Here is a 25,438-nt window from a genome sequence, read left to right on the forward strand (position 1 = left end):
AAACGATGTTAATGTCCATCAGTTGTAAGTTGCTTAAATCCATGTGGTTCATCCAGATTATGGGACACTAACACTGTAGCCATTAAAAAGAATGGGTGACTTAAGAGGTACAAACTATATAAAATAAATAAGCTACAGGGATATATTGTACAGCACAGGGAATATAGCCAATATTTTATAATAACTATAAATGAAGTCTGGTCTATAACATTTTGAATTACTATGTTGTGTACCTGAAACTAATACAATATTGTAAACCAACTGTACCTCAGTTTAAAAAAAAGATTGGGTGACTTCAGGGTGATGAAAATGTTTTCAAACTAGAGGTGGTGGTTGCATGACACTGAATGTACTAAAGTCCACTGAATTATTCACTGTAAAAGTGGTTAATTTCATATGATGTGCATTGTACCTCCATAAATTCTTTTTTTTTTTTTTAAGAATGAGTTTTATAACATGGAGAGACATGTTGTTGAGTAAAAAGAGAAGACGTCGTGTTTTCTATGAATGTTAGCAAATGCATAGAAAAGGTTCAGAAAGATCTCAAACTTACAGCAGTTACTTATAGAAAGTGGACTTAGAAAAATGAGGGGATTTGTACTTAATTTTATGTACTTTTATATGAAAATTCAAAGTTAGCATACAATACTTTCAACCTGGTGGAGGCGAGGGGAAATTTGAAGTTGGTCAGGGACTGAAACGGTAACAAAGAAGGCGGTTGATGCTCTCAAGTGAAAGTGGAAAACGTCTTTCATTTTGAATCCTCCTTTTCGTGTTTTCCTCTCTTTCTGCTCTTCAGTTCCCGCCCCAGCTGGCATCAGAACTGCAAACTGAGATGAGAGAGTCTGATGACTCACTTTGCTTGTTTTGACCTTTCCGTGCCTGTAGCTAATTGATTTTTAGTGCTGGAGGGATCTGGATCTGCAAGCATTAGTCTGGTCACTGTTTATTACAAGGGCCTGTTTTCAAGAGATCTCAAGGATTTGCGAGGTACTGTTAGTGAACTGTATTTGGAGCAAGTGCTTTCTTGGGCAGCCCTGGGCTGGTCCAGATCGTGAGCTCATCCCTGAGCCCAGAAGCTCACAGACATCTGTGCCAGCCTTCAGAGCTGTGTTGCTGTTTGAAGCTTCCTGCTTCCAGGAAGTTGTGCTCGTACTCTGAAGCCCCTTGGCAGTCTCTTTTTAAATATTTCATATTTACTCATTATTCTTGATTGATGAAAAATTGTAAACTAGGTAAAAAAAATACCCATAATGTAATCAGATGAAAACAATAGGATTTTGTGGCGTTCCTTCTGTATCTTCACTCATGTGCACTTTTTCATAATTATAAAGTGTTCATGTACAGATTTGAATTCTGATTTTATTTTGACATACAAAGAAGGGATTTTTAGCTGTTAAAACTATCTCAAAAAAAAAAAACACACACAGAGCTATCTCACAATTGTCTTAATGGCTAGATAACATTCTATCAAGCAGATGTGCGTGTGTGTGTGCAGGCTCTTTGTGACCCCAAGGACTGTAGCCCACCAGGCTCCTCTATCCATGGGGATTCTCCAGGCAAGGATTCTGGAGTGGGTTGCCAGTCCCTCCTCCAGAGGATCTTCCCAACCCAGGGATCATACCCAAGTCTTCTCCTCTGTCTCCTGCATTGACAGGCGGGTTCTCTACCATAGTGCCACCTGAGAAAGCAGACAAATTCTAATGTACTCAACAATGTTATGGATAGTTCTTTTAAAATATACTTTCTTAAATTTTATTGTTGAATCTCAAAATATTTGAAAGCTACCTTAGAAGTTCTCAGTGATGATGACTCATATTTCACATACAAAATCAGTTCCTACCCTCAGAAGTTTCTAGTTCAGAGCAGATGACTGTAAGTATCATGAAGTGTGATCATCACTATATCAGAGATATGTCCAGATGGTTCTGGGAAAGGACGGGAGAACATTGGTACAGGCTCCCTAGAGGAGGTGTTTGCACTATACCTATCCCAAGGACAGTTAGGAGTTCGCCAGCAAGGCAAGGAAAGAAAAGCAGTCCAGAAAAAGAAGGCTGCTTGAAGGAAGCACAAGTGGCAGAGCATTACATTTAGGGCATGTCCGGCAGATTAGTACGTAGAGCTGGAGAATAGGGGCCTCGTGGTTGAGTGGTAGGAGGTGATCCTAGATGTACAGACTGTGGGCAGATTACAAGAGGACTTCAGTGCCCAACTAAAGAGTTGGAACTTCACATCGAAGGCCATAGACATGTGGCCACAGCCATGGCAGGGAACACTTGCTAAATAAGAATGTGACTTTTGAGCACAGCAACACCTCACTGCTTTGGCAACATCTCCAGTATGTGTGTTGAAATCTTCTAGGATGAAGGCTGAAGATGATGCACTCAGCTTTCTTCTTGATTATTTGCATTTGTCAAGAGAAAGTACTGTGCTAGCTTGTCTCAGCCACACGGGAAGACTTTGGATGATTAGGCCACCCCAAAGTCTACTAGAACCTCTTTGGAAAATAAGAAAAATAAGGCGAGAGTGGTGTCCTTTGCTGCCAAGATGGTAACTGACAGAACCACAATTGAAGTGAATGTAAACCGAAAGGGGACTGTGTCAGCCCCTTAGTCTTTGCGTGGCTGTTCCTGGCTTCAGTCACACTGAGATCCAGGGGCTCAGATGGTGTTGGTAGAGCTTGTGCTCCCTTCCTCCCCACCATGAACTCTCTCCTTCTTTCGTTCTGTGTGTCCCTTGATGCTCTCCTGTAGCATACACAGTCTTCTGTGTAACCAGAGTGAGTTGCTGCAAGAAACTGCTGCTTAGGTTATCTCTTGAGCTTATGGTCCTGAAGGAACGATCGTCCGTTCTTTCTCCCATGGAGCACACAGTAAATTCCAAGGAATTAGGTCCCTTCTCTGAAGCAGGGTGGTGGGGTACTCTATTGGTCAGGTCTGGGGGAGTCTGCCCAAATGAAGTGAGAGGGGTTACCCAAGGAGAGTGGGCTGTGTTCCCAGAAGGAGGAGAGTAGGCCTACTAGCCAGATGTTGGGTTGGTTTGTTTTTTGAAGAACATCCACTTCTGTTAACCTTTGTTCTTCTCGAGAGCGGAGGTGTCCACTGGAAGAAAGCAGAGCCCATTCCTTGACTGAGAGCCGCCTGTGTGCACGCATTTGACCTGAAGTGCTCTTATGCTATGGTACACAGGGTTAGCCCAGTCTCGCAGAACGGATACTCCCAGCACGTCTCTGAAAGCGGCCCCTTGCCCAATTTTCCTTAGCACGTAGGCGAGAGACAATGCCCTACTTCCCATGAGTCTCGTGGCATTTTCCTCTCCTCCTTGCACATGTCTGATTTATGTTCTGTCAGTGACAGGAAGCTGCTCAAATGATCCACCCAGTCCTGCTGCTGTGCCTGTGACGGTTTGTTTTTCTCGTTCAGCGGTCCATCAGCTTCCGCAGTGAGAGCCGTCCCGACCTCCTGGGCCCCCGACCCTGGTCCAGGAATGCTGCCCCCTCGAGCACAAAGCGGAGAGACAGCAAGCTGTGGAGTGAGACCTTCGACGTGTGCGTCAATCAAATGCTCACGTCCAAGGAAATCAAACGGCAGGAGGTAGGCTGGGGCCCCTGGAGTTGGGCGTGTGTTTGGAACAAGGTGCACTATGGGTGAGAGCCAGGCCGCATCTACGCCCCTGTCTCCAAGTGAGTTCTTCACCTCATCGTCAGAAGGAGGGTGAACGGGGATGTCAGACCTTGTAAGGAACTGAGAAGCCAGCATCCAGCCGGTTGGGTAGGGCCCTGACTTAAAAAAAAAAAAAACTGATGTGGGGACTTCCCTGGTTGTCCAGTGGCTAAGACTTGGTGCTCCTAATGCAGGGGGCCCAGGTTCGATCCCTGGCCAGAGAACTAGATCCCACATGCCACAGCTAAAGATCCCACATGCTGCAATTAAGACTGAGAGCAGTCAAATAAATAAGTAAATATTAGAGAGAAAAAAAGAAAGTGATGTGAAAATCTGATTTTATAAAGAAGATGAATCAGGAAGTATCTCTTTAGGATCCTAGCGTTCACAGAAATAATCACATTAATTATATCTTAATAGCACCTTCTGGAATATTTTTAAATATTCAGTTTATGAAACTTTGATCCAGTTTTATGGAAGACTTTAGTATGGAATGCAGTTAATTTCATTCCCTATAAATTTTCTGCATCTGTAGCTCTAGATGGCTATGATAATATTACTTTATAGGGAACTTGTCATGTGCCAAGCTGTGCTAAACACTTCAAAGGTGTATCATCTAGGGAAATCCTTGGAATATCTTTTCTAGTAGAAAACCTGATGTTGGCGAAAGGAGTATTTGAGAACTTTCTAGGTTTTTGACTCAGCAGTTCTTTTCTAGGACTTTATCTGCCAGGCATTCTTGTACATAGATGAAACAAAGTATGTGTAAGGTTATTCATCACAGAAACATTTAAAACAGTGCCAGAAAGAACCCGAACATCTATTATCAAGGCCTGGTTCCATAATGAATGCCCATACCTTCTGTAACTATAGAAACACAAGAAGTGTTGGCTAAGTGGATAAAACAAGACACAAAGTAGGGTGTTATAGTATGGTACCATTTATGTAGAAGAAGGAAAAATGAGTGTGTGTATATGTGTGTGTTATTTGCGTGAAAGTCGCTCAGTCATGTCCGACTCTTTGCGACCCCATGGACTATATAGTCCATGGTATTTTCAAGGCCAGAATAATGGAGTGGGTAGCCTTTCCCTTCTCCAGAGGATCTTCCCAACCCAGGGATCAAACCCAGGTCGCCTGCATTGCAGGCGGGTTCTTTACCAGCTGAGCCACAAGGGAAGCCCAAGAATACTGGAGTGGGTAGCCTATTCCTTCTCCAGGGGATCTTCCCAACCCAAGAATCAAACCAGGGTCTCCTGCATTGCAGGCGGACTCATTACCAACTGAGCTATGAGGGAAGCCCTGTATTTGCTTATAGATGCATAAAATATTTCTGAAAAGACGTATAAGGAGCTGGTAACATTGTTGACTCCTGATAGAAGAACTAGATGGCGGGAAGGAGGCAAGAGGGAAGTTTTCACCATGTGGCCATTCCTATGCTATGAATTTTGAACCATGTCGATGTATTATCTATTTTAAAAAATGAATAGGCAATTTAAAAATAATATATACACTAATAATATCATTTGCAGAAATATTAACAGTGGCAAAATTTTAACAGTGATTAACAAGATGATATTGTGGATGATTTAAATTTTTCCTCTTTATGTTTTTCTGTGTTTTCCCAAGTGTGAGTAGTGTACATATATAACTTGGACTTTCTGATAGTAGTAAGGAAAGATGGGAGGACTGGTTCTGCAGATGAGGAGATTATTAAGGTACAGGGTCACCCACCTAGAAAGTTGCAGAGGTGGGATTTGAACCCAGGTCTGTCCTACTCCAAAGCCCGTGGTCTTCATGCTTTCCACCCGCACAGATGCCTGCCCACCGTGTACCCCACTACAGCTTCTGTGGTCCTCCTCTCCTGGGGACCACACTGAGCTCTGGTGAAGCAGACATACAAAGAAATCTGAGGAAGGTCCAGTTTCCTCTTCCAGGGGATCTTCCCAACCCAGGGATCAAACCTGAGTCTCCTGCATTGGCAGGTGGCTTCTATACCACTGAGCCACCCAGGAAGCTCCCAGGGTCCAAGTAAAAATAGCTCATTATTGTGCCTACCCACGTCCTGGACTTGATAATGCTCTATAGTTATATAAGATGCCACCAGTGCAGGAGGCTGAGTCATGGCTATACAGATCCTCTCTGTATTATTTTTGTAACTCCTCGTGTGAGTCTATAATTATTTCAAAATAAAAGGTTAAACAAAATATAGAGTACCAGGAGGTCATGATGTGGAAACTTTACTGGACCTTGAGAGGGGTCACCATGCCCCAGCCTCCAGCACAGCGTCCAGCCTTCACCTGTTGCCAGGGAGCACGTTCATCACCCCACTGTTCAGTAGGCCCAGGGATGCAGGTGTTCTCCACGCCTGCTGCCTTCTTCCCTCTAGTTCAAAACACATGCCATAGTCCCTGAACTATCACCACAAACATGCAGTCCTTTAATAACGTTAAGTTTGCCAACAGTTTAGACTCTTAGGTGAAAGTAAAAGACTGTTTTGTGCATCATAGCTCTTAGATTAAGATGGCTTAATAGAGCCAAATTAGAGATGGTTCATTTACACACATTTTCACACAGCCAGCTCCTTTGGTTTTATTTATTGTACAATGTGAAGGTGAGAAGTAATTTAGAATGAATTAACTTCACCAGACATTTAAAGTGATAAAATATTGGATTCTTCCTACAATGCAGCCTTAACACAAGTGGCTGATAGGAATAAAGCTCTCTGTTGAGATTCACCTTCTGTTGAATAGAAGGAAGACAAATTGTGATGGCCCAGTTAATAATAATTCCATATCCATCACTGAGAACAGACCCTGTATCATTTATTATGATTGCCATTCACAACCAAGACACAGACTCACAACCATGGCTCAAATTCTAATTCTTTCACCTAAAATAACCCTGTCTTATTCAGCTGCATCAAAATTCTGTAAATGAAAGATAACTTGTTGGATTGGAAGCATAAATGGAAACTCTTTTTCCCACAAACAGATAAGCACATTACATAGAAGTTTTGCATAATTGTTTCTTTGTAGGTTTTAGTCACTAGATACAATTGCTTTGGGTTAATTTAATATTTTAAGAATCCTGTAAAAATCCTGAAGAAATAAGTAGATTTGGGGCTTTGAGCACTGGCACCAGCATCATTTGAATTTGGTCTCATAAATGAAAGTTCAGTAAATGTGTGTTATCTTTCCTTGCAGGCAATCTTTGAGCTTTCTCAAGGAGAAGAAGATTTAATAGAGGACTTGAAATTGGCAAAAAAGGTACATTCAAATCCAGTGGTCCTTTGAGTCACCTCCTGCTTATTTTCCTCTGAGTAATTTCACAGTGCTAAGACTGTACTTTATGATCACTCTTTTTATGACTAAGACAGGTCATAAAAAATTGAGAGGAACCTACAAACCAAGTAGTAGGGAAAATGGCTCAAAGCAAGAAGGCTCTAGACCTGACACCTTTAGGGCTGGCACCCATGCATGTCTCTAATGCACGTCAAAGAATACCTCATTTTAATCAAAAAGTGTTCATGAGGCCTGGTTTCACATGCATTTCATTGTCCTAGAAGTCTCACAGGCAGGACTCCCTCAGCCCTGGGAGAGAATGTGCAGACGTCTGAAATTGGAATGGTGTCTTAGAAAGAAAGTCGTTTGAGTCCTGTAAGTGGGTAAAGTCATTCATGAAGGCAGATGAATACTGTCTTGTAAGTTAGGGTCTTTCATATGGAAAATTGTCTGTAATCACTTTGTGTGTTGGAAGGGAGAGGAAATTCATGCCTTGTAGTCTGTATAATCTTGCCTCAAAAACCTTTCCATTCCATTGTCCCCCGTGGAGGCTAAAATCCAGACTTCTTCCTGTGACTCTCTCAGCTTTCTCAAAAAATTACAGGGTTGGAAAGATGCTTCCCTTCTCCTAAGTGTCCCTGTGTGTGTGCATGTGCTCAGTTGCTCAGTCATGTCCCACTCTTTGCGACCCCATGGGCTGTAGCCCGCCAGGCTCCTGTGTCCATGGGATTCTCCAGGCAGGAATACACATGTGGGTGCCATTTGCTTCTGCAGGGGAACTTCCCGACCTGGGAACCTAATTTTATGCTAATATCAAGTCCCATCTGCAGCATTCCTGAGAGATGGCCATCCGAGCTTTTGTTGGATACAGCCAACAAAAATTGAGTTTTGGGCAGGGCTGAAGGTGAAGAAGATGGGGAGGACAGAGGAGGCATTTAACTCTAGGACACCTCTTGCTGGTCATAAGTTCAGCTCCTCCTTCATCCTCCAAGATCAACCTCCTTACCTTTTTCACTTGTATCCTTTGCTTTGCTGGCCCTGCCTTCCTGCAAACCCCTCCCTTTCATTTCAACCATCCATGTCCACCTGTCCTACAGAAGCAAACTCAAATCTCAGTTCATTCGACAGTATTTACTGCCTCCTTCTCTGTGCCAAGCACCTCATCTGTAAAATATCCCATAGCCAATCCGCCTCTAATTCTCTGATCTACTAGAGCGGTTATCATCTGGTGAATTTTTGCTGCCATGTGACATCTCTCCTATTTTTAATCTTAAACTTTTTTTTAACATTAATTTTTCCAGACCTTTTTTTTTTAAATCTTCCCAGTGAGCTTTATAAAACTTAAACGCAGGGACTGTGCAGTCTCAGTCTTTGCAGTGCCTTGGGTATAATTGTGTATGCATGTATTATTCATGATCAACCCAGTCAATCCTAAAGGAAATCAGTCCTGAATATTCATTGGAAGGACTGATGCTGAACCTGAAACTCCAAAACTTTGGCCACCTGATGTGAAGAGCCAATTCATGGAAAAGACCCTGATGCTGGGAAAGATTGAAGGCAGGAGGAGAGAGGGACGACAGAGGACGAGATGGTCGGATGGCATCACCGACTCGATGGACATGAGTTTGAGCAAGCTCCGGGAGTTGGTGATGGACAGGGAAGCCTGGCATGCTGCAGTCCATGGGGTTGCAAAAAGTCAGACACAACTGAACAACTGAACTGAACTGTGGTTTACTTACCATTAATAAGAGATGATAAGATTGGCAGAGATTTTGCCCTCTCTGCTTCAGTTTCATAGTAAAGGATGCCAAGCACCTTTTTCCCCCTTCACAGTTTAAATACAGACTGATTGAAAAATAACCTAGTGGTAACTAATTTTGTACACAGTGGGAATTTTTCAAGCTGCTGGACCTTCAGTAAGGTTAATTTTTGAAACATTATACAAATCAAATCTGCTCTGTATTTAGAATTCCTGCCCTTTCAGAGATGTAAGATATACTAGGGAAAAAAAAAAAGCTTGAAAAAATCAGCTTTGGTTTATTAACAACTGCAAAGGCTGAAGGCAATACCGGATTCTCATCTGCTCCAACCACACCCATCTGCTGTTTGTGCAGCATTATGGGAGAAGTCACTGGGGAAAGCCAAATACTCTGTTACTGCATAGGGCCTCTCAGAAGCCATTTACGTTAACAGCTTGCTTTTTCTAATTGTAAATGCGTGCTTCCATCTCTTGCCCTTCTTGTGCAGGCCTATCACGACCCTATGCTGAAACTCTCCATAATGACAGAACAGGAGTTGAATCAAATTTTTGGAACACTGGACTCCCTGATTCCTCTCCATGAAGGTATAATTTTGTTTCCAGGATGAGTCGTGACTTGTAGCATTAACTAAGTTGTCTTATAACAAGTCACGGTTATGTAATAACTTGAGTAACCCAGACTTTCCCAGCCCTGTTCATATTTTGAGTGCCTAACAAAATAAGGACTCTTGTTTGTTTCTCACCAGACCTTCTTAGTCAGCTTCGAGATGTCCGCAAGCCCGATGGCTCGACTGAGCACGTCGGTCCCATCCTCGTGGGCTGGGTAAGAAAAGTTCTCTGGCTTTGATTGAAGATGATTTTCAGTAATGTCAATGGAGTTTCATTTTTAGCTGGACTTTTTTTATAGGCAAACTTTTGGTTTCACATCAGAAAAATTAAAATGGCAAGTTTCTAGTATAATTTATCATTACAGAGCATGGAAACAGTTTTTTTTCTTATTATAAATGAACTGCATTTAAAGATTACATGGCCTTTGTGCAACAAAAGAAGTAAAGGCACACATGAAATTGTTACTAGTTTCACATCAAATTAAGTAAAACTAATTAATATTCACATCACACCAATTACAAATATAGCTATTACCTCTTTCATTCTAGTGAAAATTTAGGGACAACTTCCTGTCCATCACTAAAAAAGCTTTATTCATGCCTCCAAAAAAAAAAAAATTTCCTTATGGTCAAATGTCATTTCATAAACAAGGTAATAACTAAATACTGTTAATGTTTAGCATATATCTGATCCTAAGTAACTTCTTACGAGAGCTGGGTATTATGCTGATCTGTACCCCAGCATAACTCATACCCTTTCATAATTGAAATCAATTGTGACTTTAGATGATGGTGTCTGTAGATTTTTGGTTCTGGGGCTGAGTTAGTGTTTTACCAAGCGCTTACAGAGGTGGTTCAGTTGTAGTCTATTTTAGACGAGGTATGCACTTTCTGTTTTGCCACAGGCCCCACTGCTCCCTATTATGCATTTCTATTTCCCTCTGTAAGTCCTTGAGTGTTCCACCCCTGCCCCAGGTGTTTTTCATTTGTTATGAAGCAGATAATGAAAGCAGATTACTTTGAAGACTTCTTCCAGGCAGTATGAGGTCCCCCTGATCCACACAGTGTTCCAGAATAGTCAGGGAGTGCCCCAGAAGCAGTGCTAGAGTCGTTCCACTATTTGGAGACTGTGTGAAGATTATGAGTCCTATTACCGTGTGATTTCTGTTTATCCGGTTACACTTTATTTGTATTTTAACCTTCCTAAACCTTCCAGCAAGTAAGCTTTGTGATTGATCTCTTTTCTTACCTTAATGCTTCTCCATTACTGCCTTGATCAAGAAACTTGGACAGTTTCATGACTTAGCTTTAGTCCAGGAGTCAGTTTTAGCACTGAGGCTGAAATATCCCAAGGGTATCTGAAAGTCAAGTAATGTTCTAAGATGAATAATTTAGAAAATGTGCCTTAATATTTCAAGAGAGATCATTCATCTTATTTTTTTTTTTTTAACTTTCATTTTATTATGAGCCCTGGTAGATGTCTTAACTTCGTTAGCCCACAAAAAAATTTCTCTAAAAAGAGTCAGCCAGCTGGAGACAGAGGAGGTGTAATGAGATGAGAGAGTCTGCCTTACTATTTCTTAAACTTCTTCAGTCTGCGGACTGCTTTGGTGGGAGAAGGAACAACTTCAGAATGGCACGATGACTCCTCTGTTTTTGATGAGACGGCAGTGTAGAACTATAAGGTTTCCTTAGACGTCATATACAAATTGTCTGTTCATGTGAGGAGCAAAAATGAACGCAATCTGCTTTGTTACTTTTCTTTTTCTGAAATAAATGCACTTTTGTTAGGAAATTGGTTTGATTTGAGGGTAGGTTTTGTAGTCCTTTTCTGTACTTACACCAAAGATGTCTGACCATGCCAATCCATTGCTGTCTGGACACTTAGACATCAAATGGGAACTTGCAGCTTGAAGAGCAGCCTAAAATTACACAACTGGCCCATTGTTACCAGATCTCATGGGAAATGGTCCTTATTTATCAGGCCTGATGAGCTGTTAAATGTTTTCCCTCTCTTCACTGCAGATGTGTCCGTGCGAGTGGGAATTGTAAACCAAGGGGTGCATCTGTTTGAGTTCTGGTCTTTTTAACAGAACAAAATAAACATCTTAGTAGACTTTGAATGAGAAAAGTCAAAGCCCATTCCACCCATGAAAAATTGATTTATTTCCCCCAAAAGGAAAAAAGTGGGCAAAAAAGCTCTTTTAAACAAGTAAGCCGCCCAAGTGGGATTGCCCTGACCAGTCCTTTTGACCTTAGAATGAATCAATTGCTTTTACTTAAAAGACCTTAAAGAGAGTGGTGGGTTTTTTTCAGGGAACCACCTTCTTTACTGGAGATCAGTAACCATGGGCTGGCCTGTTCTCATAAACCTCCCTTTCTCATAAAGAAACAACTTCCCAAATTACATCTTCATGCTAACATTTTTTCAGTAATAAAATAATTTATCAGTGCTACAGAGCAGCAAGTTCCCATGTTAATTTGGGTTCTAATTAAATTTTCATTCCAAAGAGAGAGTCAGGGTACACGGAAGCAAAAAAAAAAAAAACAACAACTTTGTTCTATCACTTTTCATAATGTTAGGAAGGTATAAAAATTTCTTTAAAAAAAAAAAAAAAAAGCATTTCCCTTATAAATTCTTGATAGTCTAAATGATGGGGAGTACTTCAGAACTCTCAGGGGTTGTGGGAAGGACAAACACACTTCAGACTAGTTTTGTCTCCAGCTAAGCAAGTAGCAATTCATGGGGTCGCAAAGAGTCGGACACGACTGAGCGACTGATCTGATCTGAAGCAAGTAGTTTTGCTTCTCTAAACCATAATTTCTTCAATAAAAATATTTTTGGAGTAAATAATAATAGTAGTAGCTACCAATTCTTAACTGGGAACCAACCTCTGTTAACGCTTTTTATCTGCCGTATTTTAACATCTCACTAAAAGAGGATATTAGTATGTGCATTTTGTAGGTGAAGAAAGGCTTCTGAAGGGTCCCTTGACTAGTAACTGAGTTAGGCTTTGAATGCGGTTCTCCCTGTTCTAGAGTTATTGCACTGTATTTGGAAACCAAGATATGTGTATTCTTCATTCCCTATCTGATTATAGATCACTTGTGGGTTTTTCTAGCCAGTGAGCTATACCAGATAGCTTTTCAGGTTATGCTCAGGAAATGAGGACCCTGTCAGGTGTGAACACAGGACCAGAACCAGATTTGGTTACCATGGCAGCAGGGCGGCATGGTCAGAGAGAGTAACGGCCCATTGGACTGCAAGCGGCAGCGTGGTCAGGGTGCTTCACTAGATTACATCTGATGGTTACTACTGATTTGTTTCTCCATAATGAAAACATTGGCCATTTCCAAGTCTTTTTAAAAGGCAAGGAAGTGGAAATGAAGTTAAGAGGGCCTGAGTCTCTTTCTAATTAACTCTGAAGATCTGAATTACAAGCCACAGTGCCACATGTGGGGTGTGTCTGTGTGTGTGTAAGTCCCAATTAATATTACTTTCAAACACAACATAGAGAAAAGAATTTCTGCAGCCCTTTTAAATAGACAGGTTTTTTTGTTTTCATTACATGTAAGGAAGGTAGACATTTCCAAGAAATGTTAAACTCAACAGTGAACCTTTTGAATGTTTGTGTATGTGTGCATGTGTATAGGAACCAGTTGTCATTACTTCCAAATATAACATTGAGAAAGGAATTTCTGTAATCCTTTTTAATACAAATAGAGATTTTTAATAACATGTCAAGAAAGTAGACATTTCCAGGAAATGTTAAACTCGACAGTAAACTTTTTAAACTTGACTTCCATGGTATCTTGTCTGATGTCAGTCACTGAGAAAATAATTTCGATAAAAGGTGCAAAAGAAGCAGCAGAACAGTTAAACTTTGACCCGTTTTTCAAATGCCGCTGCAGCTTATTTTTAAGCTGAGTTCATAAACCATCAAATATTATCTAATCCAGTAATCCATTAAACATTCATTTATTAGTTCTTTCAAAATACAAACCTTGTCTGCTGTATGGTGGGCCTAGTGCACAGCACTGAGGATGCAAAACCGAAAGACCCTCTTTGCCACCGTCTCACACTGAATCCTCCTCCAGAACAGGCGTTGTGGCAGGTGTGGCTCCTAGTCCAGGGAGGGGAGCAAACACTGCAGGACCGTTGGCTGCTTTATTGCCTCTGATGACCTTCTGGAGGCTGACAGCTTGCACATGAGGGTGCCATCACAGGGAGGAGTGGAAAGGGGAGATGAGCGGCCCTTGCACTGGGTCTTTGACCTTGTGACTCATGGGATATGTCAGGGAAATTAGTATTTGGCTGGAAGGAAGATGGTGGACTCAAAAGTGTTCCAGCGTCTTAAAATGTATTCTTTGCAGAGGGCTTCCCTGGTGGCTCAGTGGCAAAGCGCCTACCTGCCAGTGCAGGCCATGCAGGTTCAATCCCTGGGTCGGGGGAGGGTGGAGAGCCCTGGGGAAGGAAATGGCAATGTTGGCCCTCCAGTGTTCTTGCCTGAAACATCCCATGGACAGGGGAGCCTGGCAGGCTACAGTCCATGGGATCAAAAAGAATCAGCCAGGATTTAGTGACTAAACAACAATATTCTTTGCATGGAATTGTGATATTAACCATAAGGTAAATTCTGGCCTGTCAGAACTAATTTAAAAGATGTTTGTTAATGCTTTCTGCATCTACTTTTTTACTAATTATACTTTTAACTTCTTGGATTTCTTGATAATTGGTCTGCTTTGGAATCAAGTACTATAAAACTAATGTAGGTAGAGGTGCTTGCTCTGGGCTATGCAAAGGTCTGGGCTGTGGGGTCTGACTCCTTTCTTTTTGTCCCACCAACTCTTTTAGATTAGTTTCTTATTAATAATTTTAAAAGAACCCTTATTAAAAAATATTCTCTCCTCTCACCAGATACTTTTGAAAGTTTAAGACAATTCTGTATGCATATGCAGTAATCCCCATTTAGGAAAATTCTGAATTGTGCACATATACAGTAATTCCAGTTCTTTTGTGTCTAGCTTAGATTGACAGAAATGCAAACAAATTATTGAGGTCTTAATAATCAAGAAAGTAAACATGCCGCTAAGAAAATAACTGCAAGCAAGCCGGAGCCTAGAGAGCTATCTGTCTATTGCCTGCCATTTTGAAGATTCCGTGTGTGTCTCCTCCAGCCCTGCAAACAGAGAGATGTTGGGCAGGCCTGGAGACCAGTTAGGCGTTGTTCAGTCCCAATGAGTGACGTCAGCGTGTAGCTTCAGGGCATACTTACTTTAACGTTGCACCCCTCCTTTCGTGTTCCTTTCTTAGCTGCCTTGTCTCAGCTCCTACGACAGCTACTGCAGCAATCAAGTAGCTGCCAAAGCTCTGCTGGACCACAAAAAACAAGACCACCGAGTCCAGGATTTCCTGCAGCGATGTTTAGAATCCCCCTTTAGCCGAAAACTAGATCTCTGGAATTTCCTGGATATTCCAAGAAGCCGTCTGGTGAAATACCCTCTGCTTCTTCGAGAAATCTTGAGACACACACCAAATGATAATCCAGATCAGCAGCACCTGGAAGAAGCTGTGAGTTTCTTTCTTTCTCCCCTTGGTATTTCCCCAGTGGCTGTAAGATTGGGTAAATGTGTGAATGAAGGGTCCCTGGGTACTAGGACACAGGAATCTTGGATTCAGGGCTTGACTGAGGATGGTGGTTTATTAGGGAATAAAGCATACACATATCTTGGTTTCCAACATGACTCGACCATGTTTTGATTTTGTCAATCAGTACTATTCCTAATCTGTGAAATGCAGTATTTGTATGAAATGCACTCTAAAGTCCCTTTGATTCTAAAGTTTCTTGATTCTAAATAGGTGACTCTGTAATCTGTTTGTTGCAATTCCTGATTATCAGGGTAAGATCTCTGTAGAGATTTTAAATTGAATAGCTTTGTTTAGTTAGCAAATGGAAGTTGCCTTTTGCCTTTTACCAAAGCCCATTTGTTAAATCAGCACCCATTTGAAACCCAGCTGTCCTTGGCTCCAGATTGACGCATAGAGCCTAGTCAAATCTACGCACCAGCGACTGTATTGAGTGTGGGGCTGGATGGTTTGGGAAATATGGATTCTTCCCTAGCAGCAAGGTAAGACCAGAAAAAATCAGATCCGTATCATGGGATGTGGTGAACTGTGACATTCTGCCCAGAGAGCTCAGTTCTGGTTGCAGTGCTCTGCAGGACAGGGCCGAGGAGATGACAGGCCAGAGGAGCGAACAGCCAGGGCAGAGGTGTAAAGAAACGACAGGGAACGGCATGCCAGCGAGTGCCATTGGTCAGTTTGCCTGGGGTTGATAATAGTCAGAAAACAGCAAGAGAAGGGACTGAGGGTGGTGGTTCACATTGGGAATACAGTTGTAAATATCAATTTGAGGCCCTTTTCCTTTCTTGTGCTTTTGTTTCTTAAGTAGCTTAGATTCAGGTTCGAATTCCAGCACCGTCACTGACAAGCTGTGTGATCTTGGACATGTATCATTGCATCTGTAGTACAGTGGACAGCAGAGACTAGGGGCAGGGAATCAAGTTGGGAGGATGTTGCAGCGGTCCAGTTGCATAGTCTTGGAAACCTGCTCAGGGAGTTAGCAGTGAGGATGCAGAGACCAGTTCTAATAGTTCATTCCCTGACTGGATCTGGGACAGTAACAAGCTGATAAACAGAGGTGATTGGAAAATCAATCAAAAGCCTTGAGTCTGTGGAGCAAACTATCTCTTCCCAGAGAGGGGCTTAGTAACATCGGGTTGGCCACAGAGTTTTCTGTAAGATGGTACAGGAAAAACCCAAATGAACTTTTTGGCCAACTCAATAGTTATTAGTAACAACAACAGTAGTAAATAGTAACAGCAACAACAATAACACCTGCTGACATGCATTGAATACCTAGTAAATCATCTTCACGTGATTGTCTAATGGGTTATGTAGCTCATTTAACCCTCATACTAACCTATGAGAAAGCTGTTCATGTTAGGGCCATTCTCCTTTTCCAGATAAGGCATGGGGGCATTAAATAATTCGCCCAAGTCCGGGCCAACAAGTAATGGAGTTGATATCCAAACCTCATCAGTGTAAACTGCCACTCTTATGCCTTCTCCACTTCTTTATGCTCCTCTGCCACAGGGCTGAAAGCCTGGCTACTTTTTTAAGCCCCTCTTGTCTCTGGAACTACAGAAATCTGTCTAGCTACCAGGCTTTATGGAGGGCCTCACCAATCCAGAGCTGGGCCAGTTGTCCGTGTAGGGACAGAGAAGAACAGGAAAGACTCTCCTGATTCACAAGGTGTTTGAGGTGTCTGGCAGGCCCAGCATACAGACGAGGCTCCCAGTCCAGCACAACGGGGAATGCAGGCCCGAGATGAGGCCCAGCTCACTTCATGTCTGTTTTTATTACTCGGAAGAGCAATACCATGGCCTCCTCTCCATATTTCATCCCAGCAAGTGTGTGGTCTGTAGGAAAGACAACAACAGGGAACTCGAACTAGTCTAAATAATTACTTTTGTGAAGAACACAAGCCTACTCTGAGTTTTCCAGTAAAGATTTCTTCTTTTTAAAACGCAGCATGAAAGAATAATGCTTTGTTTAAAAACAAGAAGAAGAAAAAAAAACCAGTAAGCTAAAGTTTGAATTTGAAAACAGATAGATAAGAATATGATTGTTTGCAGTACACCAGTTTCCTTAGTGTGTAAAATTCTTCAGGCAAATTTGCCAAGTTCTTCATGCAAATTTAGGTGTGAAGCATGGTATACCTGCATTTGAAAATGTCTGCAAAACAAGTCTTCTAAATGTCCATTTACACTGTATAGGCACAGCAATTTTTTTTCCTCTTCTTTACAAAATCCTTGTGGCATTATCCTGGATGAACAGAACTGTTTAGCCCTGTACTCTTGAATGCATCATGAATGTTTGATAACCATAAAATCTACCCTACCATCATAGCTTAACTAATATGTTCCCTAAATAAATTTTCCTTCTATGAGAAGAAAAAATCAGGGAACTCTAAATAAATTTCTTCTACACCAAGCATTCAGTCTTATGATTAGATCTAAAGAAAGATCTTCCTTTTTAATATAGTGTGTAAACTACCACATCTGTATTAGAATTGCTTAATAGTGCTTTGAAAGGTTGATAGAAATTTCCCCCCAAAGAGAACATCTTAAAATAGGACTTTGGATACTTGTATATTCCAGATCTGGTTGTTTAATGTTTTGTATTGTAAGGATTGTTTCAGTCAGAAAATTATCCTATAAACCATCTCTTCCCTCTGCCTGCCACTGCTCCAATTCCCTAAAAAAAAAAAAAAAAAAAAAAAAAAATTCCACTGGAATCAATGGAAAGAACAGTCCTTTTTTTTTGATGCAACTACAGTGAAACCTGCTATTCTTGGTCCATGTCAGGAGCCAAGGAGTAGATGATATTGCCTCACAAGGGGCCAGACAGACAGGGCTTCCAGAGTCTACTTTGAGCATGACGATTCCAGGATATGGGGGTTTAATCCTTATTCTGTTACGGATATTTTTCATCATGTCACTTTACCAGCCCCTGCCCTTCAGCGTGAACCCAAATAAGAAATGCAATGATAAATTTAAATGCGCAACTACCACGACGGTTGGTTATTGGCAATATTCTATGTGTAACTTTATTCCTTGCTGCAATTCTGCAAAATAAATTCCTCTCGAGAACCAGTACAGAGACATTAGACATGGCATGCAGGTATGTTAGTTATGTGTACAACTGAATATAAATACAAATGCAGTACTTTCAATAAATGAAAGCACACCCAGAGTCACTACAGTAAATACAGATACAGAATATGGAATAACACCAAATGTTTCCATTCTTTTGTCTCTCTTTTTTTTCAAACACCAGAGAAAGAAGCAGCATTTGAGGGTAGTCATAGCTGCCTAAGGAAGCACTGTGGCTTTTGAGTTTATTAATCTTCATGTGATATGCCAGCTGTTCAGTTCCTGAGTTAAATTAGGAAATGAATGTTGCTTTATGCCTATAGTACATCCTCTTCTGGTTTCCTGGATTCTTGCAGGAAATTCAGAAAATTGACTCAAACACTGATTAATTCCAGCTGCCCAGGTACACCTAGTAATGTCTGATAAGATGAGCCACAGCACTTAATGCTCAGTCTTTAAAAACAAGGAAAAAGTATGAGTTTCAATTCACATTAAAAATGTAATAAAATAGAAAAATAAGGTAGACATAGAACAATTGTTCAGATACTGCCCATGTATTTTAAGCTTCTTGAGAGCAGGGACCCTGTCTCATTTCCTTGAATGCCACCACCTAGTCAGACACTGAACAGATGCTCATCAAGCATTAATTGAATTAATTTGCAAAATGACTCATAGCTTCAGTATATTTTGTGAAATTTATTTTTTGTTTGTTTTTGAAAGCAACAAATAGTCATCTTTGAAAACCAAGTAGGAGAGAAACAAGGAGAAGTTTGGGTACCAAAGTGTACCATTTATTACTTGTTTTGTGTTACTGAAACTCAGATTAATTTCACAGGACTTGTACTTAACATTAGGTTGACATCAAAGACCAAAAAATTCTTTATATGAAGTAAAGGACCTATACTTTTAAAAATAATGTTTTTTTTTTAATTATCAAGTAGTACTATACTCAAATTTGGAAAACAGAGAAAAGAATAAATAAATGATCTTTGAAACTGTTAGTAGCTAAAGCATGTAGAGATTATACCTCTGCCCTTAGGATGCAGTCCCAGACATCAGCTCAAAGCTAGAAGATCTTCTGTTGAACTGCATGGAAGTGCCAAAGCTATAATTGTGTAGAAGTTTCTAATCCAGTTTCTTTGGGCATAAGGCACGTGAAAACTAATTACTTAACAATCTTAGAATTCACTGCCACTTGAACAAGGTCTGGTAGCTTTTTGCTGAGTAAAGGCCTCTTTTGAAACCTTGCTTTTCAAAGACTGGTCTGTTTTTCCATTAAATCAATGCAACCAAGAAGAGGCCTTACTCACATTTCTCATCTGTTGTTTTCTATTAATCCCTCCGCAAGAAAGATGGGACTGTTGGTCTTTTCACTACTAAGGGACACAAGTCTCTGCTGAGGAAGTCATTTCTTTGCCTTGGATTGGTGTCTTTGAGTTTTTTCTCAACTAATTTCTTGCTCCTTTTTTCTAGAATTTTCTAATTTTTAGATGTATCATTCATGTGCTAAAATACCACCACATTGGGATAAATGCCCACGGAACACGTCTCAGTGTTGTTCAGTTGTTTTGTTTTGCTTCATTTTGTATTTAACGGTAATGCATCCACCATTGCTTTGAAATCACTCTACCTCTGTCTTACTTGAGTGAGCTGTAGGAATGGGCGTGAGTGTATATAGACAGATCGTCTCCATTCTTACTTCTGGTGTCCTTTCTTTGCATTCCTAGTTCATTGCCCTTCATAAATGAGTTATGTTTTGTCACTAAATGATACCCAAACTATTTATTCACACCCCATTTAGATATGTTGTTTGTAGGTTAAATACATGTAGAGAGACCTTGAAGCTGGGTTTCAAATCCGCAAGGACCATCCCTTTTCTGGACTGTTACATTCTGCTTTGTTTTCTCTCCTTGGCCACATTTTTTGTGTGTATGCCTACATTTTCTGCTGTGTTGAGCATATGTTAAGAAATGCGTGATACAGAGCCTAGTGGCTATAAGTCCTGCACATTGAAAGCAGTACTTCATGTTTCTTTCTCTCAGACAAAATTCTGCATCAACATTAATTTTATATTTAATACAAATATAGATGTGTGTGCGTGTGTACAAATGAATATATATGTACGTATTTATATGTGTACATGTATATAGATGGCACATGGATAGATAGATACAGTATGTTAAAAGCATTTTTCCCCCTTTTCCCAAAGCAGCAGCTTAGATAATGGGATCTCAGATCCAAGTGTATCTTAGCGACTTTCTAAGGTTAAGTCCCTGGGCCTTGTTGATGTGAATGGTTTGCTTACTTTCCCCAAACTTCCTTTTTGTTTTTACAGATAAACATCATTCAGGGAATTGTGGCAGAAATCAACACCAAGACTGGAGAATCTGAATGCCGCTATTATAAAGAGCGACTTCTTTACTTGGAGGAAGGCCAGAAAGACTCCCTGATTGACAACTCAAAGGTGCTGTGTTGTCACGGTGAACTGAAGAACAATCGGGGCGTGGTGAGTAGTTGCTCTCCTTCAGTAATTTCATCCTGAGCCTCCCTGACCCCTTCATCCATGTGATAGTGAGCCCCCTACTACAGTGCCTTCCCTAAGTAGAGTCATGCTCTTTAGACAAAAACTTTCTCTAGTGTCTTTTATATCACAGGATCATATATTATTAAATTTATTTTATATATTTTATATATATACATATTTTAAATTTCATCACCAGTACATATTCAGAAAAATTTTGGAAACCATCATAGAGTTGCCAGCTTTTTATGTTGTTTGGTCATGTTGTTTGTTTTTGACCCTCAAAAACAAACACAAAAACAATTACTATCTCCTCCCACTTTGCTATCAGCAAGTAATAGATAATTTTAACAGGATGTTAAAAGTATATGATCTCAGAAAAATAGATAGTTCTTTAATTGAATTCATTTAGCTTTATGAGACATTCTTCTTACAAGTTGTTGCCTATCCACAAACTGACATTTTGAGACCAGTTTTTTATTTTTGTGTTTTGTTTTAAATAACAACCTACCCACCATCAGCTCTACATCTAGCTCTGACTTGTAAACACTCCATTTCCTGGCATTTATTCTTCTGTACATATTGAAATTGTTCCTCCTCTCCTATCATAGCAACTTGCACAAATCTCCCCTGGAGGGCTTACTACAGTAGGTTGTGATTCTCCATTTATCTGTTAGTATTTCCCACTTTATCACGCTCTTTTAGGGTGGAGACTGTGCCTTGTCAGTCCCTTTCATGGGGACCTGGCATATACTAAGGCACTGAGTAGTCTTAGGTAAATATCTGAGTGAATGAATGAATGAATGCTTACATAAAGGAAAAATGGACGTGAATTACAGAGAGATCAAAACTGAGTCAACTCACCAGGCTTTTTTTTTTTAATATGTAAAAATAGAAAATAATGCTAATATGTAGTATTTATATGATTTTTATACATTTATATATAACATGTTTTATATATCAATTGTACTATATATAACATATGTTCATATTTTAGCATTGAGAAAGCCATTGAGACAGTCTCCACTTCTCTTTTGTTTCATCTTTAGTATCTAGCCAACCCTTAGAATGAAAGCCAAAACTTGATGGAAAAGCTCCTGATAAAGCTTTGATGATTCAGAGGCTGCCTTTTTGACCTGGGCTATAAAGTGGCATTTATGAGCAGGCTCGGAAATGGTATTTGAAATCACTTAGGACATGTCACAGCATCCATTATCAGTGCTGCTGTAGATCTAACCAGCTGATGTTGTAACAAAGGTTGTGAGACCTGTCACAGGCCCCTGCTTGAAGAGATGTTTCTGTTTGACTGGGAGTAACTGATTGCCAGGCAACTGCGTTCTGCTTCTTGCTGATTTTTGGAAAGCACTGGTAGACTGCTAATGGCTGATACTCCAACTCCTTGAACATTGTTCCTCAGAAGCCCTGTGACAAATAGAAAGGAGCATCGCTGTATGGAATGGGGGCCGGTCTTCCTTCTGTCCATCAGTCAAGGGCTGAGACTCTGGTTGGCTGTGCCTAGGTCATTAAAGATAACCCCTCCCTAGTTCATGTTTCAGGCAGATTGATTTTTGTAAACAAAGATTTTAATTGGAGTGGGGCACTTGTTTTTTTTTTTTTTTGTTTGTTTGTTTGCTTGTTTGCTTTTTCCCCCGGAGAGGTGTAAAAGTCATTATGAATAAAGTCATGAGTCAGGGGGAAAAAAGTCTCAATAGCTTGAGGGCAGGAAGGAGCTGCAACTAAGAAGAGGAACTCTCAGTGAACATTTATAAACAAGGGATTTTTTTTTTAAAGTTGCCCGGATAATCAGTGTTCAAACCTCTTACCTTAGCTAGAAGAGTGATTGAAGTAGAAGCAGTGTAAAAATCTGATTATTTTTAGTATGTGAAACAGTGACTAACACCTCCCTCACCAATCCCCATTATCATTCCCTCTTCTGTTCCCCTCCACCACCAAAGAAAAAAGCTCTGTTATTTTGCGCTTTTCTCTGTTTTTCAGTCTTCAGACCTCCCCCTACCCAAATACACACCAGTACAGAACCACCATCCTTTGTTTCCACAAGCCAACATTTAGTTGAGCTTCAGTTTCTGCAGTTTTTGATGTATATGTGTGTGTATCTGTCCATCCATCAGTCTGTGGCGGGGGGGGGGGGGGGGGTAGATGGCCCACAAGTATCTTTTCTTCCAAATGTAAAATTATCTGATAACACTGAAAGTGCTTCCCTGACCCCAAGTCAGGATCCTAATGTGAATTTCCAGCCGTATTCTTCTGGTCTCCTCCTTGAAACTCCTGGGCTGACATTCCCAAATATTACTGCTGGAAAACCAGAACCTAGCTGCAGAGTCATGGATTGTCTCACTTCAGCTCCTAAGCATTTCCAAGCTGTGGGAAGAGTCTGGCACTTGGAGTTGAATGGAGCCAATTAACCCCAGCTCCACTCAGGAAAATTGCTTTTGTAATGTGGTTTTGAGACAAGCCTTTATTTTCGAGATTCTTTTTTTGCCCACAACACACACATCAATCATCAGCCTTTTAAGCACAACCTCTTCGGAGAACTGAGGTTCTTATGAACTTTACCAAGAAGGACAACTGCTTTGATCGTCTCTCTTCATGGCTACAGCTGCATACTCTGGTTTCCTTGAGAATGGGCAGTGTTCCGAGCCGGGGTGCCTGGGTGAAGCTGATAATCAGCTCTGTGGTGGAATGAACGAGTGTTTTACGGGTTTGAGAAGCAAAGATTAATATTAGGCTCAGATATACCAGTCTCATCCTTTATGGACTGTTACTCATTTTGATCTCTTAGAATTGTACTGGATATAGTAAACTAAAGCCAGGAAAGGACTGACTTTTTTTTTCCTTCATCACACCCTTTGTTCTATGGGGTTTCTCTCTCTCTCTTTCTTTTTTAATGTTCCTGTAATAAAAGTACTAGAGACCACATATGCCTGCATGTGTTGTAAATTGTGAACACCCCTGGAGCTGGCAGACCTGAATGCAGGTGTCTGTAGGCAGAAAGGCCTTCTTCACTGGGGCCCTAGGGAGGTGCTCTTACAGGATAGGCAATGGATGCATCTGGAAACGCCTCCAAACCCCAACTGGTGTTCTCCTGGAGGTAGATTTGAGCTGAGAAGTTCATAGGTCAGTTTGAAGCTGGTACCCAGGGATCTGTTATCCCCAGAGGTCTACTTATCAACTCCTTAGATTATTGTTTAAGGGAATCCTGTGTATTCTTTTCTTCCAGAAACTACATGTCTTCCTCTTCCAAGAAGTGCTTGTTATCACCCGCGCTGTTACCCACAATGAGCAGCTCTGCTACCAGCTATACCGGCAGCCTATCCCCATGAAGGACCTCCTGCTGGAAGACTTGCAGGATGGGGAAGTGAGGCTGGGCGGCTCCCTGCGTGGGGCATTCAGCAACAATGAGAGAAGTACGGATGGCTGTCCCTCTTGACCTGTGGAATGTTTTTGGTAGTGGTGCTTTGGAGGGAATGGCCGGCTGGTGAAAGAGACGAGCCAAGGCCTTGGAGTCAAATTGCATCTCAGTTGTGTTTCATCACTTAGAGGTTGTGTAACCTTACTCAACCTCTAGGAGCCTTAGTTTCCCATCTGCAAAGTGGGGATGCATGCATACCTACTTCATAGGATTGTTCTAAGGATGAAGTGAGACACTGTGAGTTGACCTCTGTCCAGCATGACTGGTTCCCCCTATGCTCCCTTTCTCTGACTGCTTCCACTGGCTAAAAGCCTTCTTAAGACCACACTGTCCCTATGTGACTGCAGCTGCTTAACGGTGGGTGTTCACATAGCTGACTTGTGTCTAAAGAGGCACAACTATGGTCAGCTGGGCCGAGGGTTTATCTGTAATTACTTGAATGGGCTTCTCTGACTTAAGATTCAGTAAACAAAGGAATTAACCAAGAGAAGCTTAGATAGCAGTGTCTATCTAGGGTCTTCTATGTGTCAAACACTGTGCCAGGCACTGGTATACACTGGTCTTACCACACAGGTCAATTTTTGGGGAGCCCTGTGGAATTTTCCTTGTGATGGAGGAAATAGATGAGAAATATCTAAATATTCTGGGTGTGTTAAAAAAAAACAAAACTAAAACCCATTAAGGGGATAGAGAATAGCAATAAGAGATCTGTTTAAGATGAAATGAACAGGGAAGTCTTCTTTGAGCAAGTAACATTTGAGCCTCTTGGGTTAATATTGGTGTCACATTGTCCAAGTAGTTAATAGACGCTGCCTCTTAGCGCCACACCAGCCCCTCCGCCCTAGTGGTAGTACTGGTAGCAGCAGTAGTACTTACATTTCTCCAGTAACAATGTAGGAGCATTTACATATGTTATTATGTTTATCCCTCATAATAACCATCTAAGGTTGAATCTCTTTGTTTTCCCCATTTTACAAATAAACTGAAATGTAGAGGAGTCAAGGCATTTGCCCCACAGAAAAGAGTGGAGCTTGAATTTATCTGAAGCCAGTCTGTTGACCTCAAGGATCTTGCAGGGGGACTGGACTGACTGAGCTCAGACACGTCCATGAACCACATGCATGTGACACATGGGGCCCATGAAATGCCAGTTAATGTTGTTATTAAATTAAATCAAATGTCTTCCATATTATGCACTATTGCTTTTTAAATGCACATAGCTCCAGGATTGCCCTGGCAGTCCAATGGTTAGGACTACATACTTTCACTTCCCAGGGCCTGGGTTCAACTCCTGGTTGGAGAACTAAGATCCCACAAGCCACAGGGCAGGGCATGGCCAAAAATATATATAAATAAATAAATTTTTTATAGAAACAAATGCATATAGCTCCTGTTGGCAGTTATTAGAATGTCATTTCATTTTAAAATGAATCCAAACTCATAAGAGTTGTGTCTGTAT

At 41.0% G+C, this 25,438-nt stretch overlaps 1 protein-coding gene across 13 annotated transcripts in view; it reads left to right on the plus strand.

Moving 5' to 3' along the window:
- Positions 1-25,438, plus strand: part of ARHGEF3 (Rho guanine nucleotide exchange factor 3) — a 314,253-nt gene that overhangs the window by 285,831 nt on the left and 2,984 nt on the right. For all 13 annotated transcript variants that reach the window (XM_044933925.2, XM_044933927.2, XM_044933924.2 and 10 more), the window contains 7 exons: positions 3,423-3,593; positions 6,866-6,928; positions 9,191-9,287; positions 9,449-9,525; positions 14,625-14,882; positions 20,364-20,534; positions 23,788-23,974. In XM_044933925.2, coding sequence (XP_044789860.2) covers positions 3,423-3,593; positions 6,866-6,928; positions 9,191-9,287; positions 9,449-9,525; positions 14,625-14,882; positions 20,364-20,534; positions 23,788-23,974 — 1,024 coding nt within the window. The remainder of the gene's footprint in view (positions 1-3,422; positions 3,594-6,865; positions 6,929-9,190; positions 9,288-9,448; positions 9,526-14,624; positions 14,883-20,363; positions 20,535-23,787; positions 23,975-25,438) is intronic.

Source organism: Bubalus bubalis, chromosome 21, assembly GCF_019923935.1.
Source record: "Bubalus bubalis isolate 160015118507 breed Murrah chromosome 21, NDDB_SH_1, whole genome shotgun sequence".
In the NCBI taxonomy this organism is placed as follows: domain Eukaryota; kingdom Metazoa; phylum Chordata; class Mammalia; order Artiodactyla; family Bovidae; genus Bubalus; species Bubalus bubalis.